The sequence below is a fragment of the Falco punctatus genome (assembly GCF_963210335.1).
Source record: "Falco punctatus genome assembly, contig: scaffold_23, whole genome shotgun sequence".
Taxonomy (NCBI): domain Eukaryota; kingdom Metazoa; phylum Chordata; class Aves; order Falconiformes; family Falconidae; genus Falco; species Falco punctatus.
Window position 1 is genome coordinate 1,697,014 of NW_027660078.1, and position 23,334 is coordinate 1,720,347.

General features: G+C 45.3%; 1 protein-coding gene across 1 annotated transcript in view; it reads right to left on the reverse strand.

The window, feature by feature from the left end:
* Positions 1-22,534, reverse strand: part of LOC308058039 (uncharacterized protein) — a 115,107-nt gene extending 92,573 nt beyond the window's left edge. Inside the window, exon 1 of the mRNA XM_080412051.1 lies at positions 19,936-22,534. Coding sequence (XP_080268177.1) covers positions 20,876-22,006 — 1,131 coding nt within the window. The 5' untranslated portion in view covers positions 22,007-22,534 and the 3' untranslated portion in view covers positions 19,936-20,875. The remainder of the gene's footprint in view (positions 1-19,935) is intronic.
* Between the last annotated feature and the right edge of the window lie 800 nt (positions 22,535-23,334).

Here is a 23,334-nt window from a genome sequence, read left to right on the forward strand (position 1 = left end):
TTCAAGTACCATAATCTGATGTTAAGGTGCTGGGCAGGGATATGCTGGAGCCCAGAACATCCCAAGTCACCCTCATTTCAGTACGAGCTGGGATTTTTCACACCCAGACACATGTACACAGGTGAAAAGGAGGAGTTTAGGCATGTAAAGCACTGAAGGACAAGTTTTCATTGTAAATCATTACGCTCGTAGCAGCAAACATTTTCTCCACACTCATCCATAAATTTGTAGCAACAGAACCGCCACCACACACACAGTCTATCCAGGGGACAGTACCTGTGCTCCTAAGCAGCCCAAGGGACACACAATTTAAAGCAACCAAATCATACGCTAAGGGAAAAATTGTGACTTGTTCACATGGAAGAGCTCCATGCTTGCTTAAGCAATGCTAGGGACAGATCTGACCCAGCTTCAGCAGAAATTTAAGCAATGTTCACCTGATTCTGTGTAAGTCACCCTAAGAAGGGTGTGATCCATTGAGAACTACTGCTGCCTGCGAGCAAGTCAGTACCGATACACAGCAAAGCGAGGGAAACGCCTCCCAACACCTTAAACTGCTGGTTTGCTCTTAGCACTTCTGTTTCTTAATAAACACTCTGTTGGTGGCTCTGAAAGAGCAACCCAGCTGCTTTCTGTACGCACATCGCAGGGAGCCTGCCATGGTGCCGGACACATTAGCCAGGGCTCGCCGCGCGAGGTCAGGGAACGCTGTCTGGTGCTCTGCACTACTCCTGCAATAAGCTCTGCACCACACCTCGAAAGACTGATTGATTACACGTTTCTGCTTCACTTTAGCAATTAATCTCAGCAGCCTTTCACTTACCTGTGTGCTTCAAAGCTAGAGAGATAATCCCTTCATTATCCCCTTGCTCTCCTTCGCAATTCGTAGTTTATTTCAAAATAACTGTCACATTGTACTGGCAGGCAGGAATGAAATCCCAGGGAGCTGCCCATGTTCCTGGGAAATCACCCATCTCAGAGCCAGCAGAGAGTTTATCTCCGTGGCCTACCCACACAAATCACTTTTGCAAAGATTGACTATGGAGGAACCAGCTGTTTCAGTAAGAACAAGACTCTCAGGTTTTTCAAAGCAAGCCACAAAGATCCTGGCCCTAATTATTTACTCACTCTGTTCCGTCACAAAGTATAAACCCTACGGCCCTAATCTCCACTGTCACTGCTCATCTGCCCCAGAGAAATTCTAGCCCTCTCAATTTCATCCTATAGATTCTGTATAGGCATACAAATAAGGCACTTTTTTGTGCTTCCCTAGCTGATATTTCATTTATTCTTCCTAGAAACTGTTACCCAAAACAATAAGCTCCTCTGAGTGAGCATAAACCATTCTCCGTGAATATGTCAATAACTGGAAAACATTAGACAAAGCTGAAATAAGTCGTAAGGCTACATAAGCGTTTGGAAGATACAGGAGCATTTGTAACTTCCACAAACCCAAGACAACTAAAATGCTCTTTGCCGGGCTAAAGCAGCACACAGTATCACCTCGGTTAGGACACCACGCTTCCAAGGACCAACGCTGAGGAAGAGGGACAAACCAAACCTCCCTCTCAGGCGAGAGGAAACACACGCCAAGTGCCTTCATGCAACTGAGGAAGCGTCTCGTTCGGCACCACAACGTACCCCTGCTGAGCCAAGGCCGACAGAAGCATTTTAACATGACGCCTTTTCCTAAAGATATTCCCCACTTACTCTTGAGTGAAGCTTAAAGCTGATGGTGTTTCTGTGGCCTGATCTTGGCTTCTGCTAGCCTAATATAAATTTTACACCTATCTCAGGAGGCAGCGAGCTCTTCCTCCCAAATCCCAAGAGCCCTCAAGTCCTGGCGGCATTAGTCCTGATGTCGTGAGCTGTGGGATGCAGGTGGGTAGATGTCGCGACAGAGGGAAGACACAGTCACTCGATATGAGTGATCAGCAGACTTCGTTTATTGTCCCTTACAGTCACCTTTTATGCCTTCTTATAATTAGCTCATACATATTACAAAAGTTAAGCTCATTATTAGTTAGTTGCCTAAATACCAAGCCTGCCCCTAGTTTCTCTTCTGTAGTTATCTGTTCCCACCTGCAACATTCTTTTCCCACCAAAATCTTCCTGTTATTGTGTAACAAGGACAGCCAAAGACAGTGTATTTTTCTTTACTTCAGAGAAGCTGAGAGCGATGTGCATTTTTGTCCAGCCAGCTGGACTATGTCTATGAGACCTTTTTCAGCTACCCAGTCATCCACAGGTAGAGGGCAAAAAGAAAGAACAAGGGTCTGCGGCAAAACAACGTAGAAGCAGTGCAGGGGACAGATGTGTAAGAGACAGTGGCATTGCAGCGAGTCTGACAGAGGCACGCATTCCCACGTCGCGCTTCAAACATAGCACCGCCAAGGAATGAAGCTTCACACGTGCATATGCACACCGTAACGGAGAATCAAGGTTCCTCCCGCCTCCGACTCAGCAACTCCCAGCAAAACTGGATTCCAAAAAACCTCATTCCTGCTTGAGGGGATGCACTTTAAAAGCCCCCCTAAACACCAACTATTTGTCCCTTTTCTTTGAGGCAAAGCCGGGACAGGGGAGATACACCTGGAGAGGGAGTTAAGGTGACCAGGACAACAGGGAATGATGGTAGATGACAGTCATGGGGGGGCTGGGTGGAGAGCACCCAGACGACACCAGCATCCCCCAGGGAGAGGCCGGCACACAGCCACACAGAACAAGGGCACACTCAGCCTTTGTCCCTTACCTGCTCACTTGAAGCACCAAAACATACTGAGGTTCTGAAATACAAGGTTTTAGAAGTAGTCTTCAAAGCAAGCTTCACATTTTTCTGCTTTGAAAGGACTCTGTTTTGAAGGACGCAGAGACTGGGCACCATGCAGTGCCCAGACCTTACCTGTGTCGTAGTGTACTGTCAGGGACCCGGAATAATCACCAGTCTTCTGTGGGTGGAAGTCCACTGTTACTTGCACGGCATCGCCAATCCCAAGAGTCCCAGCAGAGCGATCAACAGAGAAAGGGCTGCAACACAGAGAGGCACATCAGGATTACTGTGGGACATGTGGGGACTACGCTCCTTCTGCCGTCTAGCTCACTCCAGCTCACCTCTATTAGCAAGGGGCCAAGAAACCACAGTCAGCAGCAGAAAAAGAGAACATACAGGGCCAGGAACTGAGCCACCGACCCAACTCCTGAAGAGCTCCAGCCTAAGCTATAAAGATTCTAAGCTATAAAATGACCTCATCTCCCCCATACCCTGCACCCAGTTCTCTGCAGCAAGGCTCAAGAGTCTGACTGCTAGCGGTACGATCGGAGGAGGGTTTTTGAAGGGCACAGAGATGGCAAGAGTTATTTGCATGCACAACTTGACACTGAGTTCCTCAGGAATCCGTCTTTTCCTGCCACCTATACACCTCAAGAGATACAAATGTCAAGGTGATACCCGTCCCAGTGAGATTACAGCCTGGAAATCAGACAGGGAGAACAGAAGTTTATTCTTGAAGAACAGAAAATAATTAAACTCCAATTGGCAGAATTAATTTTTTTTTTTTTTTTTTTTTTTTTTTTACCTTGAAAGCATCCTGGTTTTGCCTAAGAAAGGGCACATTTTATCAGCATTTCAATGAAAGCTGCTCTAAGCCAAGAAAAATCTGTAGGAGTGCAAAGGCACATTAGAGTGATACAGAAACAAGAAAACAAGACACAAAAGGAGTACCCATTTACAGCCTGAACAATTAAATCTCTAGCTAAATGAAGCACCATTACCAGGAGCATTTCAAGGCACCTTTAACAGGAGGTTTTCGGTGTATTCACAAGCAATGCAGTCTGGGGCTCTGGGTTGTGATCCAGGCTTGGTAACTGTTTGCTTGGCGTACTAGAGAAATTCTGTGCAATGTGTTGGAAATAATTATGAAAAGGTTTTGGTGTACTTTGGATTTAACAAGAGCAGTTATGATTTGTGGCCAGGTAAACAGCTCTCAGCTGACAGACACATAATTCAGTCCTTTAATACTCAGGGAAAAGTCAGATGCAACATGTTTCTGCACAACAGCAGCTGGGCTTTGTGGCTCTTGTACAGCCTCACTTAGAAAGCAAAAGTTATTTGGTTTAGCGCTTTGCCGGTGGTCAATTAACCTTAAAAATATGTTCTGCAGAGTTTCCCAGTGATTGGGGAATGCAGCCCACAAAAATAATGTGAAAAACTGGAGCCATGTGCACGCTGAGCTTCGTTCATGTAAGCAGTGACAGCTGATGAAATTGCTGGAGTTCCTGCTCATTAAGGAGATATTGCTGCAATTAGGGGCCTGACCTGCTCCCATTACAACTAGCAAGAACACCACCAGTGACTAATGGGGAAGCACTGGGCCTGCAATGTTCACGTGCTGGACCTGAGACTTTTGAGAGGGAGGAGGAAAGCCAAGGTGCCGCCAGCCTCAGAACCGGACTGCTCTCCATGGCCCTGCACCTGCACTGGGGGTTGTGCCTGGTTATACTGGGAAGGGCTCTGCTGGTGCTCGGCTGGCATCACTGCCTGCTGGGGGAAAGGCACAGAAAAATTCCCCCCCACCTCTTTTATTTTGTTGTTTTTACCAGAAACATTGCCGGAACAGAAAAGTTGCTGGTTAAGGGCCACACTTCAGCACTACCTCCCACCCCATCCCCTTCCTACTCCATCCCCTTGTCTGCATACCCCTGCCCTCAGATAGCTGGGATGGGAATGACACTCCCGAGGATGACTTCAGGGGATGCCCGAGAAAGTAGATACCTTCACATCTTCAAATTACCAGAGAAGAGGATCCCACCGAGGTCAGGACTCATTCTCAGGACTGAGAAACAGAGCGCAAGTCAGACGCTGCACCTCCTGCCTCCCACCCCACGCTGTACCCACAGGACAACTTGGTTCCTGCTGTAGCAGGAGCTTGTTATCCCTCACGTAGACCTGGTTCTCCAAGACGCAGAGGGATGCAAGGTCCATGCTTAAACTGAACTCTGAACTTCAGTGCACGTCACTAAGCTGTTCCCTGCAGCCTACAGATAAGAGATGCTAAGGAAACGTCCCTGACACACTAATAGCCACATGAAAGCCACTGCCAAGAGATGAAGCTGGCAGGCTAAACTCTGGCCTTTTAGCCATTAATTGTGAGCTGTTCTTTAGGATAATTCTTGTCCTGTTAGATCTACCCTTGTAATGAATAACTACTGCTCCTGAAAAGACAGGAAAGATAAGGTTTGGAGGCTTATTAATAGCTCTTCTTCTGACATCCTTTTTAACTATGCCCATTTGTACGTTTGCTTTGTTGTACAACATCTAAACTGTCACAGGTCCAGATCTCCCAGTGGTACCTTGCAATCCCTGGCTTGTATAAACTCATCTAGCGGCACCAATCTGAGGGAGACCTTCCCAGCACAACCTGCTGAGATCTTGCCCGTAATAGCCCTTCAGAAAGGGAACAACTCCAGACTAGTAAGCAATTTCATTGTGATCTGTCTTGGTGTTTACATCTTGCTTGCTTTCACCAGGCATCAGCTCCCCATCTTGACAAAGCTGGGCAAAAGTTAAATCCCATGAGGATACCACGGGAAAAATACTCCTGACAAGTCAGAAACACAACTGACAAGTGAACAACGCTGACAATTCTGTGGCTCAGGATTTCCCGACTACCGCGCTGCCTTTTCTCCTGCAACCATACGTTTAGTCAGTGCAGTGTGCAAGGAGGCTGCAACATACTTCGTCCCATGGTATGTTTCTCTTCTACAACCACAACCCCTTTACTCCACTGATGCCTTAATTTGCATTATAAAATCATCTGAGTTTGTGAGAATTGATTTCATTAAAAGCTGCCTCCCACCCCAAGACCGACAGTAAAATTACAGGTTTGAATTGCCTCATCTGTCAACTAAGACCTATTGCAGGAAAAAAACCCAAAGATCATTTAATCTTGGCATACAGAATTTTTTGGTAATGGTATAAAAGCCAAAGTTGAGCACTGTAATGCGGCGAATGAAGAGACGGGACGCAGCTTGATGCAAGCAGATGTCAATTTATTGTACAGAAGCACGAGGTTTTCTAGACTTTCAGAAGCTGCGCGTTTTAAACAGATTGGTTCTTGAAGCTAAGCCTTGCATACTAGAGGCAATCCCTGATTGGTGGTTAACTGCCATCAATTAACAGCAAGGTGTTACCTTTCCTTGGCGCCATCCGTCTCCCACCCCCCTGTGCTCTGCAAACATGCCTCATCATGTTAATTGTTGTCTAGACAAGCTCGAGCACATTCCCCTCAGCTAACTGATTGCCACGCATGGTCCTAGTTTCCAGCCCGCTCCTGCACTGTAACCATTCCAGTAAACACAGTCTGTTAGGTCAAAGCATCCAAGACTCCATCTCCATACTGAAAAAATCCTGCACAGAGCCAGCATCTGACAAGCTCTCTCTTTCCCTCTTTCCCTGCACATAGGCTCTGTTGTCACATCCCTGTACATCCCATGGTAACTCTCCAATCCCACGCCTCCATGTAGTATAATGGGTACTGCAGGGAGGGATGCAAGGCGGCTCCTAGCACTGTGCCATGTAGGATCCTTTCCTGAGCTTCCAGAGCTTGATGGGACATTCCTAAATGGACCTTCTCAGACAGATCCTCTCTAACGCCGTAGCACAGCACAGCACAATGTAACATCAGGAAAAGGCAGTGCTGCACTGAGATCTGCTTCCAGGCAAGCTTGGGGGAGTACAGTCGAGATACCGGACTGCTGGGCTGCTATTCAGGGGACACAGCAGAACTGCATGCAGCCGAGGGATGGGAAATGCAAACACCTGTATTTGGGATGGAAGAATCCCTGGCAGTACAGGCTGGTGGGCACGAAAACCTTTCTACGGAAAGGGAGCTTAGGGGCTGCGGCACAGGACGTACAGGGAGATGCTGGGATAAATGGCTTTGCGCAGCCTTGAGAAGGAAAGACGAAGGTTGGTATCACTTGGTCTTACTTTTCGTGTTGTGTGCACACCTGGTCAAACTTTGACACTTGCTTTGAGCACTGTGTTTGCTCAGATGATCTCCAGAGGTCTCTTCCAAAGTTATTCTATGATTTTATCTTCTCCAGCAGCCCAATTCCATTTCACATGTTCCCCAAATTTCCAATATTTCCTATACACCTGTGCATATATATAGGCAGATGGTAGACAGACAGGCATTAGAGGAACTCAACCTTTAAGAAAGTTCCCAATGAGGAATTCATTATGACATTTTGCTGAACACTTAAAGCCAAAAAAAAAAAAACCAAACAAAAAACCCAAACCAAAAAAAACCCGAGCAAAAAGACAGGAACCTCAGAGTATTTAAAAAGAAATCTGAAGGAAAGTGGGGGTGACCTAATTAGAATAAAAAAGTAAAACGCTGCTTATATTCAAAGATCATCAGTTTGAAATTTCAAACTGGCTTTCAAAAGTTCATAACAAAATGGAAGAGATGACTGATGCCTTTGGCTGACATGGGAAATCTTACCAGCTTTGATCTCTGCGCACATGCAATCCAGTTATTCAGAATTGTACTTTCTTGTGTAGTTTGAAATAAAGCTTTCATAACGCTTCCCATCCCTTTGCTGCAAATCAGGACTGAAACATTCAATTGCTGAACTTCAGCATAAAAATCGTATCAAGCAGGATTCAACATACGCTGGATCACTCAATAGAAGAGTTGGCAAGGACGTTGCCAAGAGATGCCAGACACGACTGGGTACTTGTTTTGGTGGTGACGACTAGATCTGGAAATCCCAGAGGGAAGCTGTACAGGGATTTACAAGGTCCTGCCTACGTATTTCCACAGTGACAAGCAGCAGCCTGCTTGAATAGCATCCTGGAAGCCTGCTTCCATAGCCTTGCCAGGCTTTGGTAGGAGCCTCTTGGACCTTCACGCTTCCCAGGAGCAAGAGCAAAGAGCCTTCTCTTGACCCCTGTTTTCCTGGGGAAGAAACTGAAGCAACTCAGGTGCACTAAGGCAGACGGCACGTCTTTGCTGCGTTCTGGACCTCAGCTCCTGCACCAAGACCTCTGGGACCAAGCAACTCGGAGCTAACTACCAGCCAGCTGAACTGGTTTCCTTGCAGGTGCAGTGTCCAAAATGCATTACCTTCTCCAGTTCAGCAAACTGGAAAAACAGTGACTGTCTTCTGAGACCAACAGGAACAGTACAGGCTGTCCACGACACAGCACACATCGGGCGCTTGACCAGGAGTCTGCCGAAATACCACGTGCTTGTGGCCTCCCAAGGAACGCGTATATTTGGCCAACAGGGCCACATACCCATTTCAGAAGGTACTGAAGATCAAGGAGGTTGCCGGTAGCTACTACAAAGTGCTAGAGCACTTTCCAGGAGATCTGAGAGAGACAAAGCTCTACAAGAGGCTCCCACTCCACATACCAGGTATTTGCTGCACCTTTTGCCTGTGCGCCCATTGGCATTCTGCTTTGGGGCTAAAGTGCAGTTTTGAAGCTGCTGCCAGCTCATCTCCACTTAAGAGCTCATTCTAATGAAGAATATTGGATCCCAGGGACCAGATCAAACCTACTGGAAAACCAGGTTCTGGACCCCACAGGGTTTTTGTCAGGGTCTCAATACCAATTGCTTTGATCTATCATCTCTGATTGCACTTGCTACTCTAGACAAACTGCTGATAAAGCTGCTGATAAATTCTTAAATGTCTCTTCCACCAGCTCAGAGCTTGCCCATTTCTTAGCACTGCCCTTGGTCTGCAGGAACTGAGCTCCTAGAGCTGTCGTCTGCCCCGCAGGATCTTCCACAGCCCAAGGGCAGTCCAGCTGCCTTCTTACAATTGCTCTTTCAGTCTAACAGAATCAGCCTTGCACGGCTGTGCACTGAAGACACCGTTGCACTATAAAACTCCACTCTGCAGCTTGCAGAGTTTAAGCAGAGGTTGCACAATGCTTCAAACACTATAATCAACAGCAAAACCCACGTGCCCTGCCCATCTCCAGCCACGGCAGCAGCACGGCAGCTCACATGCTCTGGTTCCTTTTTGTCGCAGTTTCCCAACTATATTATCACAGAACAGTGTTTTGCACAAAAAGAGATGAGCTCCCTACCTCTGCGTGCTGATGCAGTAGCGGGCCACCCGGTTACCAACGTTGCGAACCAGCAGCGTTTTCTGGGTGCTGTACTTGACGGGACAGGCTGAGAAGTTCACCTGGTCAGGGAAGTCCAGGATAGCTCGGGCACCTATAGCTCGGATAGGCACAACAAACTTCTCCCTTTCTGTGATGCAGATGAGCTCGTGGAAATAATCCTGCAGGGAAAGAAACAATCTCAGCACAATGCTTTTAGCACCATTCCCACGGCAGAAGGAAAACTGCTGTTTTCTAGGACTGTAGCAGTATCATTCAGTAACGCAATAGTACCTTTTACCTTCATGAGCTTTCATTCCAGTAGCATGACTTGCACAGGGTCGTTAACTTGCAAAGAAGAAACAAGCCCACTGATTCACCTGCTTTCGCAGCAAGCTGGCAGCACCACAATTATCTGATGCTTTGATTCTGAGACACCAGAACAGTCTCTTCGTGCAAGGGATCACAGCACTAATGGAACCTGCTTCAATCGCCACCGCAGACTATTGGAAGCACCACTGAGAACCCAGCTGTGCCACAGCACTAACTCCAATGCCAGCAACGCGGCGACCTCGTTGAAGTTTGGCAGGGGATGCTCAGGTACACTTTCAAAAGGACTTCACCACATACGTGATCAACGGCCAGTCGCTGGGGAAATACTTCACAAGCTGGTGACGTACGGAATTAGACAATTGCGGCAGCGTCAGGGCAGCGTAGGGTACGGGTGTATTTCCTGCCCCTTCTCACAGCGTTATAGGGCCAAGGCTGGGGACACGCACCCTTCAAAAGCCACCTGGTCCATCTCCCCACACCAGAGCTGGCTCAGCTCCAGACCCAAACTGTTTTTGCAAGAGGTTTCACAAGTACTTAAAAGCACTAACAGTTCCACCCCTGCCCTCAGCAGCCTACGCCAGCTCTGCGCTAGAGTTAAAGGGTGTTAGTTCTTCCTGTGTCTGAACTCCGTTTCCCTTTACATCTCACCCCAGCCCCAGGGGACAAGAGACAGCTCTGGCTGATGCCTTAATCACACCCCTCTGTAAGGTCTGTTCTAGAGGAGTAAGTGACGGCGTGCCTGGTTAGCACACCCACCCCAGGCAGGCGGCATCGGGAGCTGCACACGGGGGACACTCAGACACCCCACCAGAGCAAAGCCGGCTGTGCATTGCCAGCCACTGCCTTCTGCAGAACAGGGCCAGGCAATCCCCCCCATCCCGGCTGTCTGGTGTTTAGCAGCAGGAAGGCAAATCAAATTACCAAAATCATGTTACTGTAGAGATGAGCAGAGCAGTCTCCAGATGTATGGCGTGGCATCGCTGCGCTGGAACTATCACCTTGCCCCCACTGAAATCAGTGGTCAAACTGCTGCCATAGGGCCAGGAGCCATTACCCCCAGCAGCACTCTTGTTGATGAGCTGATAAAAGCTCTGCTTCTCATCACTCACTGGCTGCCCTGATGTTTTCCTCAGTGCTTTTAATTAATTTGATATTTTTATCATTGTTGAAGCAGCAAGCACTTTGATTTAGGAATTGCATACAGCAGCAAACTCCCTTCAGCAGAACTGATCCAGACTCCTCCACGGCTGGGATTTCTGCTCCCATCCCCATCCCCTCCTGGAAGGGCCCTAAGGCAGCCAGCCCAGGCACAGACACATACCTATTGCTCTAACACAGGCGCTGACAGCCAGCGCCTCACCCGCCACCCAGCACCTCGCCTACCACCTGCTCAGCTGGGGTTTAAGGTTGTCAACACAGATGCTGCCCCATCCAAGACAAAAAGAATAATCTCTTTTTCTAGACATGTCAAATATTCACCCTAGAAACTGCACAAGGGCTTTTGCTTTTCCTATTTGGAAGGTAAAATACTAGGAAGGGAACTGCAGCAAGCAACCTGCATGATTTAATACCGCATTTCAGGAAAGCGTTTCACCTTCAGCAAGTCATTCTGAATTGGCAATTTTGTACTCAATCTTGCAGCTAAGCCCTCTAAAGTAAAAGCTATGGGCAGCCCATATGAATTTAAAGCACCTGTTATCTGGGTACTTCACGTCCTGCACTGTTTCGATCCTCAGAAACTCATTAGCAAATGAAGAATGTTATTTGCTTTTGTTGTTGTTGTTCTTTTGGCCACACTACTGTAACAAAGGCATTGCAAAGCCAATTGAAAGCTACCTGCCTTATTAAGTCTTGGCATGCCATATTTACTTAGCTCCCTCTTTCAGGTGCCAGGTAGGCAGGGGAGGATGCAAGTTCAGATCAGCAGGAGGATAAAGAAAAAAGGAACTTCAACAACTGGAGCTACTTGAAGGAAGTAAAAGGAAGTAATTGTCAAGTCGTTGTCATTGCTAAGGAGCAAATGGATCAACAGCAATGCAATTAAGAGCCCAAGAAATAAATCCCCCCCAAAAGCAAGCACAGGCAGCCTTCCCAGCTCCCTTGCTGGTGAGGGGCACTGGGACCACCTGCACAGCAACGCACAAGGAAAGGGAATTCTTTCTCCATGGACCTGAGGGCAAGGCTAAAGCAGCAAGGGTTTGGTTTCACAGAGACAACCACGACCTTGAGAGAGAGATGCCTCTCGCCATTCCTGCAGATGCACATTATGCTCCAAGCCCCCTCTCCAGGGACACCGTGGGACATGGCATCCCGTGCAAGGCTTGACTCAGCCCTTCAGAGCGGGCTGACCCTTCAGCCACGCTCTACCACCCCACCAAAGTGGGACCTTGCACCAGGCTGAATGCAGCGTCAGCTCAAACAGGGGGAAAGCCAAGGCAGAGGGGTGCTAGGCAGAAGCTGGCTGCTTGTGTCGCTGTGAACCCATGGTCCCTTAAGCTTTTGAAAGCTGAATTGCCCTCCCTTGGGGGTAAGAGGTTGCAAAGTCTCTACTGCAGCACTGCCTCGTGTTACCAGGGCGCTAACTCTGCTACACACTCGCTTGTAGCCTAGGGGCACAGTTGAGACCAGTGCAAAATGTTGTTCTGCTTTGCAACTGCAAACCCTTAGCAGACTGTTTAAGACCAGGTTTCTAAATAAACGTGCCTGGATGACAGAGGGGTTGCATCCCATCTATGCTTTAAAGTTTGTTGTGTTTAGACACAGCTTCAGGCTATAGGTTTTCATGCAAATACGACTTCATCCTGCATACAACTCCCTTCTCAATTTCAAGGAAGATACAGACAGTCGTACGATGGTTCCCCTTCTCGTGCTCCCCTGTGACAAGCAGTAAATTACAAGCTCTGGCCTTCCAGGTATCACCACTGGCATCTGAACTGGCACCCACTCAGACTGAAGCAGCTGCTCGTCTTTGGTGCTGTTTCAGGCTCTTTGTAAACTCAGGCTAACAGCAATTACTGTCACAGCAATATCAACCCTAACTGCCCAGAACCCCAAACTCAGATGTCAGTTTCCCTGCATAACCTATCCCAAATGCTTCACTGAACTCCTTGCAGCAGCCAACCTGCACAGAAAAGATCCTTGTAGCATGAGGTAACACGGCAAGCCAAGCAGGGAAAGCTCCCGCTGAAACCCTGATATCAGAAAGGCTGGAAAATAAGGGCCATCACAAGACAGGAGAGACCGGAGGATGAAGATCTGTTTGCAGCAGAGGGGGTGCCCCTGCGCCTGCCCCCCTCACCTGCCGGTTCGCAGGAGTCTTTGAAATGAGTCACTTGGCTTCAGGTTCCTGTGGCGCCGGGCCATTTGCCTTGGTCTTCTGCCCCTTTCCTCCTCACAAGAGTCATCTTAAAAGTATTTGTGGAATAGCTTCTGTGCACAACAAAACATCTAACAGGGCTGGGCTGACTTTTAAAGGACTTCATTTCAGTAATGCAATAACTCGCTGTCCTGTCGTATTCCATAGTCATCAATGAGCATTAATTCAGTCTCCACGGAGCATCAGCAATGAATTTCACAAACCTCACAGACTGAACTTGCATTGCCTGAAAACAGTGCACTGCTACAGTGGAAAGAGCAAGAGGACAACACAGAATAAGCTGTGCTATGTTTTTATGTGCTTCTTACTTCCTTCTTCCTTTACAATAAACTATTAATAAGCCTGCAGGACGCACAAATGGAAGTATTTCTGTCTGTTGTTTATCTGCCGGTCAGTGCCACAATGGTTTCCAATTCAGCAGAGGCCGTCAGACCATAATGCAAGAACACACGGGAACGTGGGCTGGCACGAGAACACCCACGCTGTACAACTGGAGCCATAAAACAGAAACGTGCAAATCAGAAGCAGCAAGAGTAACAAACTGGAAATGTTGCCCAGCAGAAAAATTAGCAGTTCATTTATAACACAAGTGCCAATAAACCAAGAGGCACACCGGCTATTTCTTTTCTGACAGTCTGAGCACGTGGCATGTTCCCAAATGACTGTGAGACAGTAGGAAACTGCTCATTTTCCAAGAAAGGGCTACGTGGCATTTCAGCCACTAACAACTCACATGGCCCGATTAATTAGGGCTTAGCCACAATTTTACTCCTTTCAATCAGGAGTGACTTCACTGAAGTCAGACTTACCCCAGGGAAGAACAGATTCAAAGCAAGAGAATTATACAAACCAACTCCCCATCAGGAAGACCCGCATCCCAGTTCACTGGGTTACCCACAGTCCCTGTGGATCGTGCAGCATCAGGGATGTAGAGGTTGTTCAAAGGCAGCACTCCTGAGCCTTCCACAACTAACACACAGATACTCTGCAGGCAAGCAACTGCAAGCCCAGCGCAGGTGGCTTTACAGAACCATTTCCCAAAGCCTGCCTCTTGGCCAAGGGCTTTGCAAGGTGCTCTGCACATCCTGACCATGCTACTGATGCATTTCTAGCTGAGCGACAGCACTGCGGGACTTTGCTGACTCACACTCCATCAAGTATGAGACAAAAAGTCTGATTTGTACAACATTCTGGTTCTGCTGTATAATCCCCATGTGCTCCTCACCAAGCGGCCCACATCCCTCCCCCAATGCCCTGCAAGGAGCGCAAAACCCAGTTCGGCAGAAACCGCCAGCTGTGCAGAGGACCTTGCTGGCACAGCTCCCTAATGCCACACACTCACCAGTTCAAGGGCAAGACAAGGGACAAAGTACTGGACATGAGTGCTCCTGGGAGTTATCTCACCCTACTTCTATTTGGGGTGATGTTCATCTGTTGCTCTGCTGCTTCTCTCTAGTTGAAGAGCAGCAATTTGCCCTTCATGGGAACCAATTTACTTCCACACCCAAAATGAATGCTAATTCATACTGATAAATCACGTTTTAAAGGAAGCAGTGCCCTCTGCAAAGCCTACCTCGGTGAGATTAAGCTCTTATGTCACTTGGGCAGTATGGAGAACTGCCCTAGGCCGACATCATTTTTACCTTCCATACGAATGACGTAAAACCATTTCTCAGTCCCTCCCCAAAGCAACAGATCATTTCACAAGCTCAGGGAGCCAGGGACCGCAGGGCATTTCCTCTTTAGTTTGCTACAGCCACGCTGTTTGAGGATAGGACAGGGCATTAAACTAAATCTAAGCAGCGAACGCAAGATGAGAGAACAGCTGTGCCCAAAGGAATCCTGCGCCTCTGGCCTGGTGCGGAAACGCCAGCTGGCTCAGAGCGACCCCCTCACCTTGCATCACCCACAAATTTGCACAAAGAACCCTGCCAAGAGGCAGCAGAGTGCTGGTGCAAAGAATCAGCCTGTCTGTCTGTGTTCCCCTGTAGGACAAGGCCTCAAGGACAGGAGTCCAAGTACTGATAGCCTGATGAATAGAGACTTGTTAGAACTTGCAGGGCACAAGCCCTGGGAACCAAGGAACAAGCTAACCGCAGACCCCCGAGCCGTTACAGCTGAGGAGGCAGCCAGGCGGACAGAGAAACAAGTAGCCAGATAAGGGAACGGATGGCGCCGATATGTAACTTTGTTAATCAAGAAAGCCGCCTAGAAAGAAACCTCCTAATTTGGGAATAGAAATTGTTGCTATGTCAAGGTAAACTAATAAGTTCCTATTGTTTTAACGGTGTGCCTTAAATATCAACCAATCCCTGTTTTTTACGCTTAAGATTTAACCAATCAGTGTGTAATATGTAGAAGGTAGAAACGTATAATTGTAAGAAAATCACTAATAAACCAACAACTTGCTTGCATCAAGCTGCATCCCGTCTCTTCATTCGCCGCAAATTGGTGACCCCGACATGATCCGGTGAAGGATCTGATGTGGACGGACTCTGGAATCGCCTATCTGAGTGACATGCAATGGATCCCACAGAACTTTGAATGATCCGCTGAAAGGAAGCGGGAGCCGGCCAGAACACCCTCCGGAGTTGAGAGGTGAGTTGTGGGAAATCCGTAATGGGGAATCAGGCTTCGTCCCCAGAAAGAGACGTATATGAGCTTATGAAAAGTCTCCCTAACAAACATGAGAAAAGTATTTCTGGGCATGACCTTAAAGCAATGCTTAAGTAGGTGCAAGTAAATATGCCTGCAGTGACCGCAACTACAATTCTCACGCGGGATCTTTGGGACGATACAGGGGTGAAATTGTGGGATTCTGCGACAAAAGGCAATACTGAGTCCCACCGTCTGCTCTCTTCATGGAGAGTTATTTTTGAGACTCTGAAAGCACAAAAAGAAAAGGCAGAGGAAGGAGAGGAGGAGGAGTCGCAAGCTCCTATAGCCCTGTCCTTATCAGCCTCTAAATCACAGTGCTCTAAACCCCTGGGTGTCAATGCAGTGGGGTATCCGCCAGAAGAAGACCCCTTTGACCCGGGACCGGTAGAGCCTGAACAAGAACCTGATTTATACCCTCCTCATCTACGTGATGTGTGGGCAAAAATAAAGAAACAAGCCTTAAAGGAGGGGGATCTAGAAATGGCTATTACTATAGTTGCTCCGGTCTTGTATTCTCAGGGTCGGGCAGGGGGAGCACGATGGGAGGCTCTTTCTTTTTCGGTTGTTAAAGAACTGCGCCGCACGGTTACGGAACGTGGTATTTCTTCTCCCTGTTTTATAAGTCTGTTATCTTCTGTGTTTGATGCTTATGTCATGACTCCTCATGATTTGAAATCTTTAGCACGATTGCTGCTAACCCCGACTCAGTACACGTTATGGGAGTCGCACTGGAGAGGGGGACTGCAAGCACTCCTGCTCACGTACGTTAACCATAATGATTGTGCATCAGCTGCACTGGCAATAGAGCATCTTACGGGCACCGGTGCACATGCTGATCCGGTAGCGCCGGCTCAACACTGCCCCCGTGCGGCTCTCGAGGCAATTAGAGAAGAGGCGAAAAAGGCTTTTTTCCAGGTCCCTGACGTACAAAAGCCACAAAAAGCCTTTACTAACATCACTCAGGAGTCTCGAGAACCTTATTTGCAGTTTATTGATAGACTAAAACAGGCTTTGGAACGTCAAGTAGATAATGCGGAAGCTCGGGATATATTGTTAACAAAACTAGCTGTTGAAAATGCTAATGTTGATTGTAAAAGGCTACTGAAGTCTCTTCCCAACCCAAACCCCACTCTGGTGGAAATGGTGGAAGCATGTAACCGAATCGGTACGGTTGACCACAAGTTTGAAGCTATGGCTGCTGCTTTTGCAGCGATGCGTGGTGTGGGGAATTGCTATGGTTGTGGTAAGCCTGGTCATCTAAAGAGAAATTGTCTTGCTTGGGCTGCGGGGAATAAACAACAACCTCCTGGTCCTGGATTTTGTCCGAAATGTCAGAAAGGGCGTGATTATGCTAATCGATGTTGACCTAAGTATGACTTCCAGGGACAACCGATACAGGGAAACCGACCACGGAGCGCGGGACAGCGACGCGCACAGACACAAGTGCCACAGCTGACATTTCAACAAGCTCGGAGAGAAGCACCGACACCTCAAGTCTCTGTCCAGCAACCTCAGGCAGCGCCGGATTGGACCTGGCAACCTCACACACAGTAACACTGCTCAATTCCTCGGTTCATTTATTATCAACAAATGTCAAAGGACCATTACCCCCCGATACACAAGCTCTGTTAATTGGTAGATCTTCCACAACATTGTCTGGTCTCTTTGTTTTACCGGGTGTTATTGACCCTGACAGTGTGGACGAAATCAAAATCATGGCACAGACTCCATTTCCACCTTGTACGATACCTCAGGGTAGTCGTGTTACCGAAATCTCGGAATGAAGAACTTATCGACACCAATGTGATGTAGATAAGCAGACACTTCTTTATTGACGGCCGGGTGCGTGAGCGAGTCCTCTCACGATCAACGCACACCAGGTCCCAAAATCAGATTCCATATATAGAACTTATTAATATATATTCATTAAATATTCATGCATAATCATAACATTTCCCGTAAATCATTTACATACTCTCCTCCTATATCCGATTCTGCACAGTAAAGCTTAGAAATGTCTAGAATGGGTCTAGGGTACGATTTGGGTAGGTGGTATATGAGTCGGTGGTCGCGATCTCCCCCTGCCGGAATTACCTTTTACTAAAGTTCACGGTTTCTTGGCAGGCACCTACAAGCTGTTCCAGTTGACTCTCCCCAGTTCCCATTCATCTCATATTCTGACGTTTCAATACACCTCTGCATACAGAAGACTGGTCAAATACAAGGAAACCTTTCAACCCTAAAGTTATTACCTAAGTTTTAACTATGGTTCCAGCCCCTTCTTCTAGCCTTGGTACAGAACGTACAGAAGATCTCATAGCAGCTTTTACTGTGCAACTATAAGTTTCATTAAAAATATTTCTTATCCTTCTATTTTTCAATTTTATAAAATGATTTTATAAATCAATTAATCAATCAAATAAAGTCAATCAATCTTAACTTATTAACAAATCGATAACATTTCCCCCCTTTGAAAGTGTTGAAAATCATTATTTCAATACTTTCACATTATTCATATATCTTTTGTTTCAACATATTTTGGTGATGGATCATGTCTTGATAAAATAGTTGGTACTTCTCTCATAATCATACGATTCACTGCAATTCTATTGGTAAACTGTTTCTTCAAACATGCATATACTAGCATGCTCATCAAAAAGACAACTAGTAACAGAAACAAAGTTTTAATTATAGATTGTATCCAAGAGCTCAAATTCCATCCCAGTTTGTTAAAAATTTTCCCAAGCCAATCTTCTGACATATCCTTTTGAATTGTTTCAGTTTCTTCTTCAATTTTTCCCAATAGGTCTAGATCATGTTCCACATCCTGAGTGACATTTGGAATGTGGATACAACAGTGGTCCAATTTATCCTTGAGATACCCACACACTCCATGTTCTTTAAGCAGGACCATATCTAGTGCCATTCTATTTTGTAAAGTCATTCTGGAAGTTGCCTGTAGTTGTATATTCAATTCCTTAAACCCCTTCTTGGTAACGTTTGCCAATTTTTCCACTTGACCAGGTAAATGATAGAGCCATGCTCTGTTTCTATATGAAGCTATAGGATTTAAAAGTGATTCAAGTGCCCAGCCAATTTTCACTCCTGTAGATGGTTCATTCCAAACATCATCATTTATCCCAGATCTCTTTATTCGTTTCAATTCTAAATTCTCTAGAGATCCTTTAAATGGTGATTTCTTCCAGATTGGACACAATGTTGGCATGCCTAACGTGATTTGTTTCACCTTACCATCTAATGGTAGGTGTGTTGTCCAGGTTCCATCACTTAATGCCCAAACTAAATGTCCTGGACTTCAAATAGTAGATTTTCTACAACTAAACAAAGTTCCTCTTCTGACTGTTAAAAGCGCTGGTTAAATTTAGAGTATTCTTAAGACCTCGACAAAAACAACCATATTTCAAAGCAGCAGCCAACGGAGGAATTCTTTGGATTACTAAATCTGCATTACTACAATCATACACTTTTTCACATTTCCACCATGGCACTATTTTATTTTCCTTCTCTCCCGATGTAGTTGACCTATCATCTACCCAGGGTAATACTGAAAAAACCTTTCCATCCCAGGTAAAACACCAAGGAGTTCTTGCTATATACTGAAAATGGGAAAATATGGACATAGACCATATAGAGTCCCACTGGTCTAATAATTGGGTGCTTTGGCCAGTTTTGTTACACTTCCATTCCATGACACTTTTGCTCACATTGGTTTTAAATTGTTCATCATAAGAACACCATCCCACAGTCTTAAATCTCCCTATTTTGGTAAAAACATGATTTAACAATTTTTCACAATCTGCCAGACTACCTGGAGTTTTCCACTGTTTTCTAGTAACCTTTACTTGTTCATACCATTGAGTTACTGGCCTCTGTTCACAATAGGTGGTTTCATTTTTATGGTCCAGGTTAGTCAGATTCATAGTTAAAATTCCGCATGGAATAGATTCACCTACTGTCCTCGGTATTGGCAAACAAGCAGTGATCTCCGTGACATTTTGTAAACTGGCAAATTCTTTAGTCAATCCTACCAACAAATTTTCCTCAGCCATTTGTTTGGGAATTTCAATCACTTGTTCTGTTTCTACTTGTCTTTTGTTCCTGTCCACCAAGCCAGCCCATGATCCCACAACATTACCAACCAAAAGAAAATCCAAAACCCAATCATAACCTGATATAAAAAATTAGGCATGTTTCAAAGTCAATTTTTAAGTCTCTGGGTCACGATTAGCAATCTTCCACGGAGTAGATGCTTTCTTCATGCTGCTTTCTTCACTCGAGTATAATGTATCCAAGCATCCGATTCTGCAATTTTGATAGCTGTAAAAGTGGTTAGCAGTATCTGGAAAGGTCCTCTCCAGTGCTCCTGCAAAGGTTCGGAGGTCCAAGTCTTCACATAGACATAGTCTCGTGGTTGGAAATCATGCACTGAATTTCCCACGGGTAAAGGTCTATTCCAAATTACTACACTCCAAATCACAGCCAAAGTTTTCCTTAGAAAAAGCAAATAGTTATACACATCTTGTTTTCCTTTTACATGTATGTTTAGATTTGGTTCTAGAGACTCATATGGTTTTCCATATAATAATTCATAAGGACTGACTGAGGTTCCACTCTTTGGCTGTACCCTGATTCATAACAATGCCAATGGAAGTGCCTGAGGCCACTTTAGACTGGTTTCTTGACAAATTTTACTTATTTGTCATTTCAAAGTTTGATTCATCCTTTCCACTTTTCCACTAAATTGTGGTCTCCAAGACGCATGCAAATCCCAATTAATACCCAACACTTTGCTAACACTTTGGACTGCTTCAGCAACAAAGTGTGGACCTCTGTCAGAGGAAATTCCAATAGGAACTCCAAATCTCAGAATTATTTCTTGTAATAACCACTTTACAACCTCTTTTGCTTGTGTGGTGCGACAGGGAAGGGCTTCTGGCCATCCTGTACAAGTATCAACCCTTACCAGGATGTACCGGTACCCATTTTGTCTAGGTAACTCTGGAAAATCTACTTGCCAATAATCTCCAGGTTCTGTACCAGATTTCAGTCTACCCATTTGAACCTTTTTCTTAATCACTGGATTATTTTTCAAACATACCTCACACTTTGCAGTTATCATTTTAGCTATTCCCAACATCTTTACTGATATTCCTTGCTTTTGTAAAGATGTTACTAAGGCTTCTGTTCCCCAGTGACGTTCTTGATGTCTCGTTTGAATTATCTCTCTCATCCCAAGAGGTGGAATTACTACCTGTCCATTAGGAGTTATCTACCATCCAGCTATGTTTTTCTTAGCATTTAATAACCGACCCAATTTGTCATCTTCCTCTGAATATCTCGGTTTTTCCCTAGGAAGGGTTACTGTTTTAGAAGGAATTATTGCCATTTGCAATGCTTGTTTCTTTGCTACCTTTTTTCTTTTTTCTTTTTTTTTTTTTTTTTTCTGTTCTATCAGCTAAATTATTCCCAGCTATTATTTTTGTATTCCCAATCTGATGTGTCTTACAGTGCATGATTGCTACTTGATCTGGCTTTTGAACTGCTTGCAATAATTGTAAAATTTCTGTTTGATGCTTAATGTTTGATCCTTGAGAGGACAATAACCCCCTCTCTTTCCACAAAGCTCCATGGACATGCACTACCCCAAAGGCATATTTTGAATCAGTCCAGATATTTACTCTCTTGTCTTTGCTTATCTCTAAGGCTCGAATTAAAGTGATGAGTTCTGCCTTTTGGGCTGATGTGGTACTCGCCAATGCTCCTGCTTCTATAACTGTAGTCTCTGTTGTTACCGCATATCCGGCGTATCGGACTCCTTGTTCCATAAAGCTGCTTCCATCAGTATACAGTTCCCAGTCTGGTCGCTCCAATGGCACATCCTTCAGATCTTCACGACTAGAATAAACATACTTGATGGTAGCCAAGCAATCATGTTCCAGTCGTCCTTCTTCCTGTATGGAACTTAAAAACACTGCAGGATTTACCAGGTTAGTTGTCTTTAGAATCACATCATCTTGTTCAGTCAATACCACCTGGTATTTCATCATTCGGCTGGGGGACAGCCAATGTCCCCCCTTCTGTTCTAGGACAGCTATCACCATGTGTGGAACATAGACTGTTATTGTTCTTCCCAAAGTCAATTTCCGAGCTTCTTGTATGAGCATCACTGTTGCAGCCACTGCTCGAAGGCAGTTTGGCCACCCTTTACTCACTGTGTCCAGTTGTTTAGAGAAATATCTGACTGGTCGTTTCCAGCTTCCTATCCTCTGGGTTAACACGCCCAGTGCAAGGTGTTGTCTTTCGTGTACAAACAGCTGGAAATCTTTGGTTAGATCCGGCAGTCCCAAGGCAGGTGCAGACATTAAGGCACGTTTCAACTCTACAAAAGCCTTTTGTTGTTGTGGGCCCCACACAAAGGGAGAGTTCTTTTGGGCCTCGTACAGCGGTTTAGCTATTAGCCCATAGTTCATGATCCAAAGGCGACAACACCCAGTCATTCCCAAAAATGCTCTGAGTTCATGAATATTTCTCAGCTCAGGTATACTACAAATAGCTTCTTTTTTCCTAATTGTCGTTGTCCTTTTGAAATCTCAAAGCCCAGATATATCACAGTCTGGCAGGCTATTTGGGCTTTCTTCCTGGATACCTTATACCCATTTAGTCCCAGGAAGTTCAAAAGGTCAATAGTCACCTGTATACAAATAAATCTTTCTTCTGTAGCAATCAATATATCATCCACATATTGTAAAAATAAATGTCCAGGTCTTGGTTTGTCCTGTTTCCAGATTTCAAATTCCTTTGCTCAATGATTTCTAAAAATAGTTGGACTGTTTTTAAATCCTTGGGGTAATCTAGTCCATGTCAGCTGCATCTTTTGCCCGGTTTGAGGATTTTCCCATTCAAAAGCAAACAGTTTTCTGGTTTCCTTTTCCAAAGGTATACAAAAGAAAGCATCTTTTAAATCAAGCACTGTAAACCACTGATAATTCTCCCTCAATGCTGTTAATAGTGTATAAGGGTTTGCTACTACAGGATAAATATCCTTAATTATTTGATTTGCTGCTCTCAAGTCTTGGTCCAGTCTATATTCACCCGAAGGTTTTCTGACTGGTAAAATAGGAGTATTATACTCAGATTCACATTCTTCCAAAATTTTATACTCCAAAAATTTATCAATCAATTTCTTCAATTCCTGTCTCACTTCTGATTTGATTAGATATTGTTTAATTCTCACTGTTCCTGCACCTTCCTTCAAATCTATTTTAACAGGCTCTGCTAGTTTCGATTTACCAGTAATATTTGTTTCCCATACAGTAGGGATCACTGCCTAATCCACCTCCGGTGGAATTTCTTGTTCCTTTATCTTTTCTTGTATCATCAGGATTTCTCCCTTTTTTGACTCAGGTATTTTCAAGAAAAGTTCTCCTTCGTCAAAAACAATCTGTGCATTTAATTTGGATAACAAATCTCTTCCTAAGAAGGGTATTGGACATTCTGGTACATACAAAAATTCATGTGTAATTATCTTATTTCCAAATTTCAAATCCAGGGGTTGCAGGAATGGCCTGTTTTTGTTCCAGTTTTTCCTTTACAGGTATTTAATAAAAAAATGTCGCTCCTGTATCCACTCCCAGCCTCACAATTTAAACAACATTTTTTCCCACTTTCTTATTATCAGAAGTTATAGCCAATACCAAATTATCTCTAATAGTTAGCTTACATTCATCCTGCCAATCCTTTCTTTGTCTTAAGTAAAAAAAAACAAATCCACATCTGGCATTTTATTCCATTTCCCTTCTCTTTTACAATACAACATTAAAAGCAA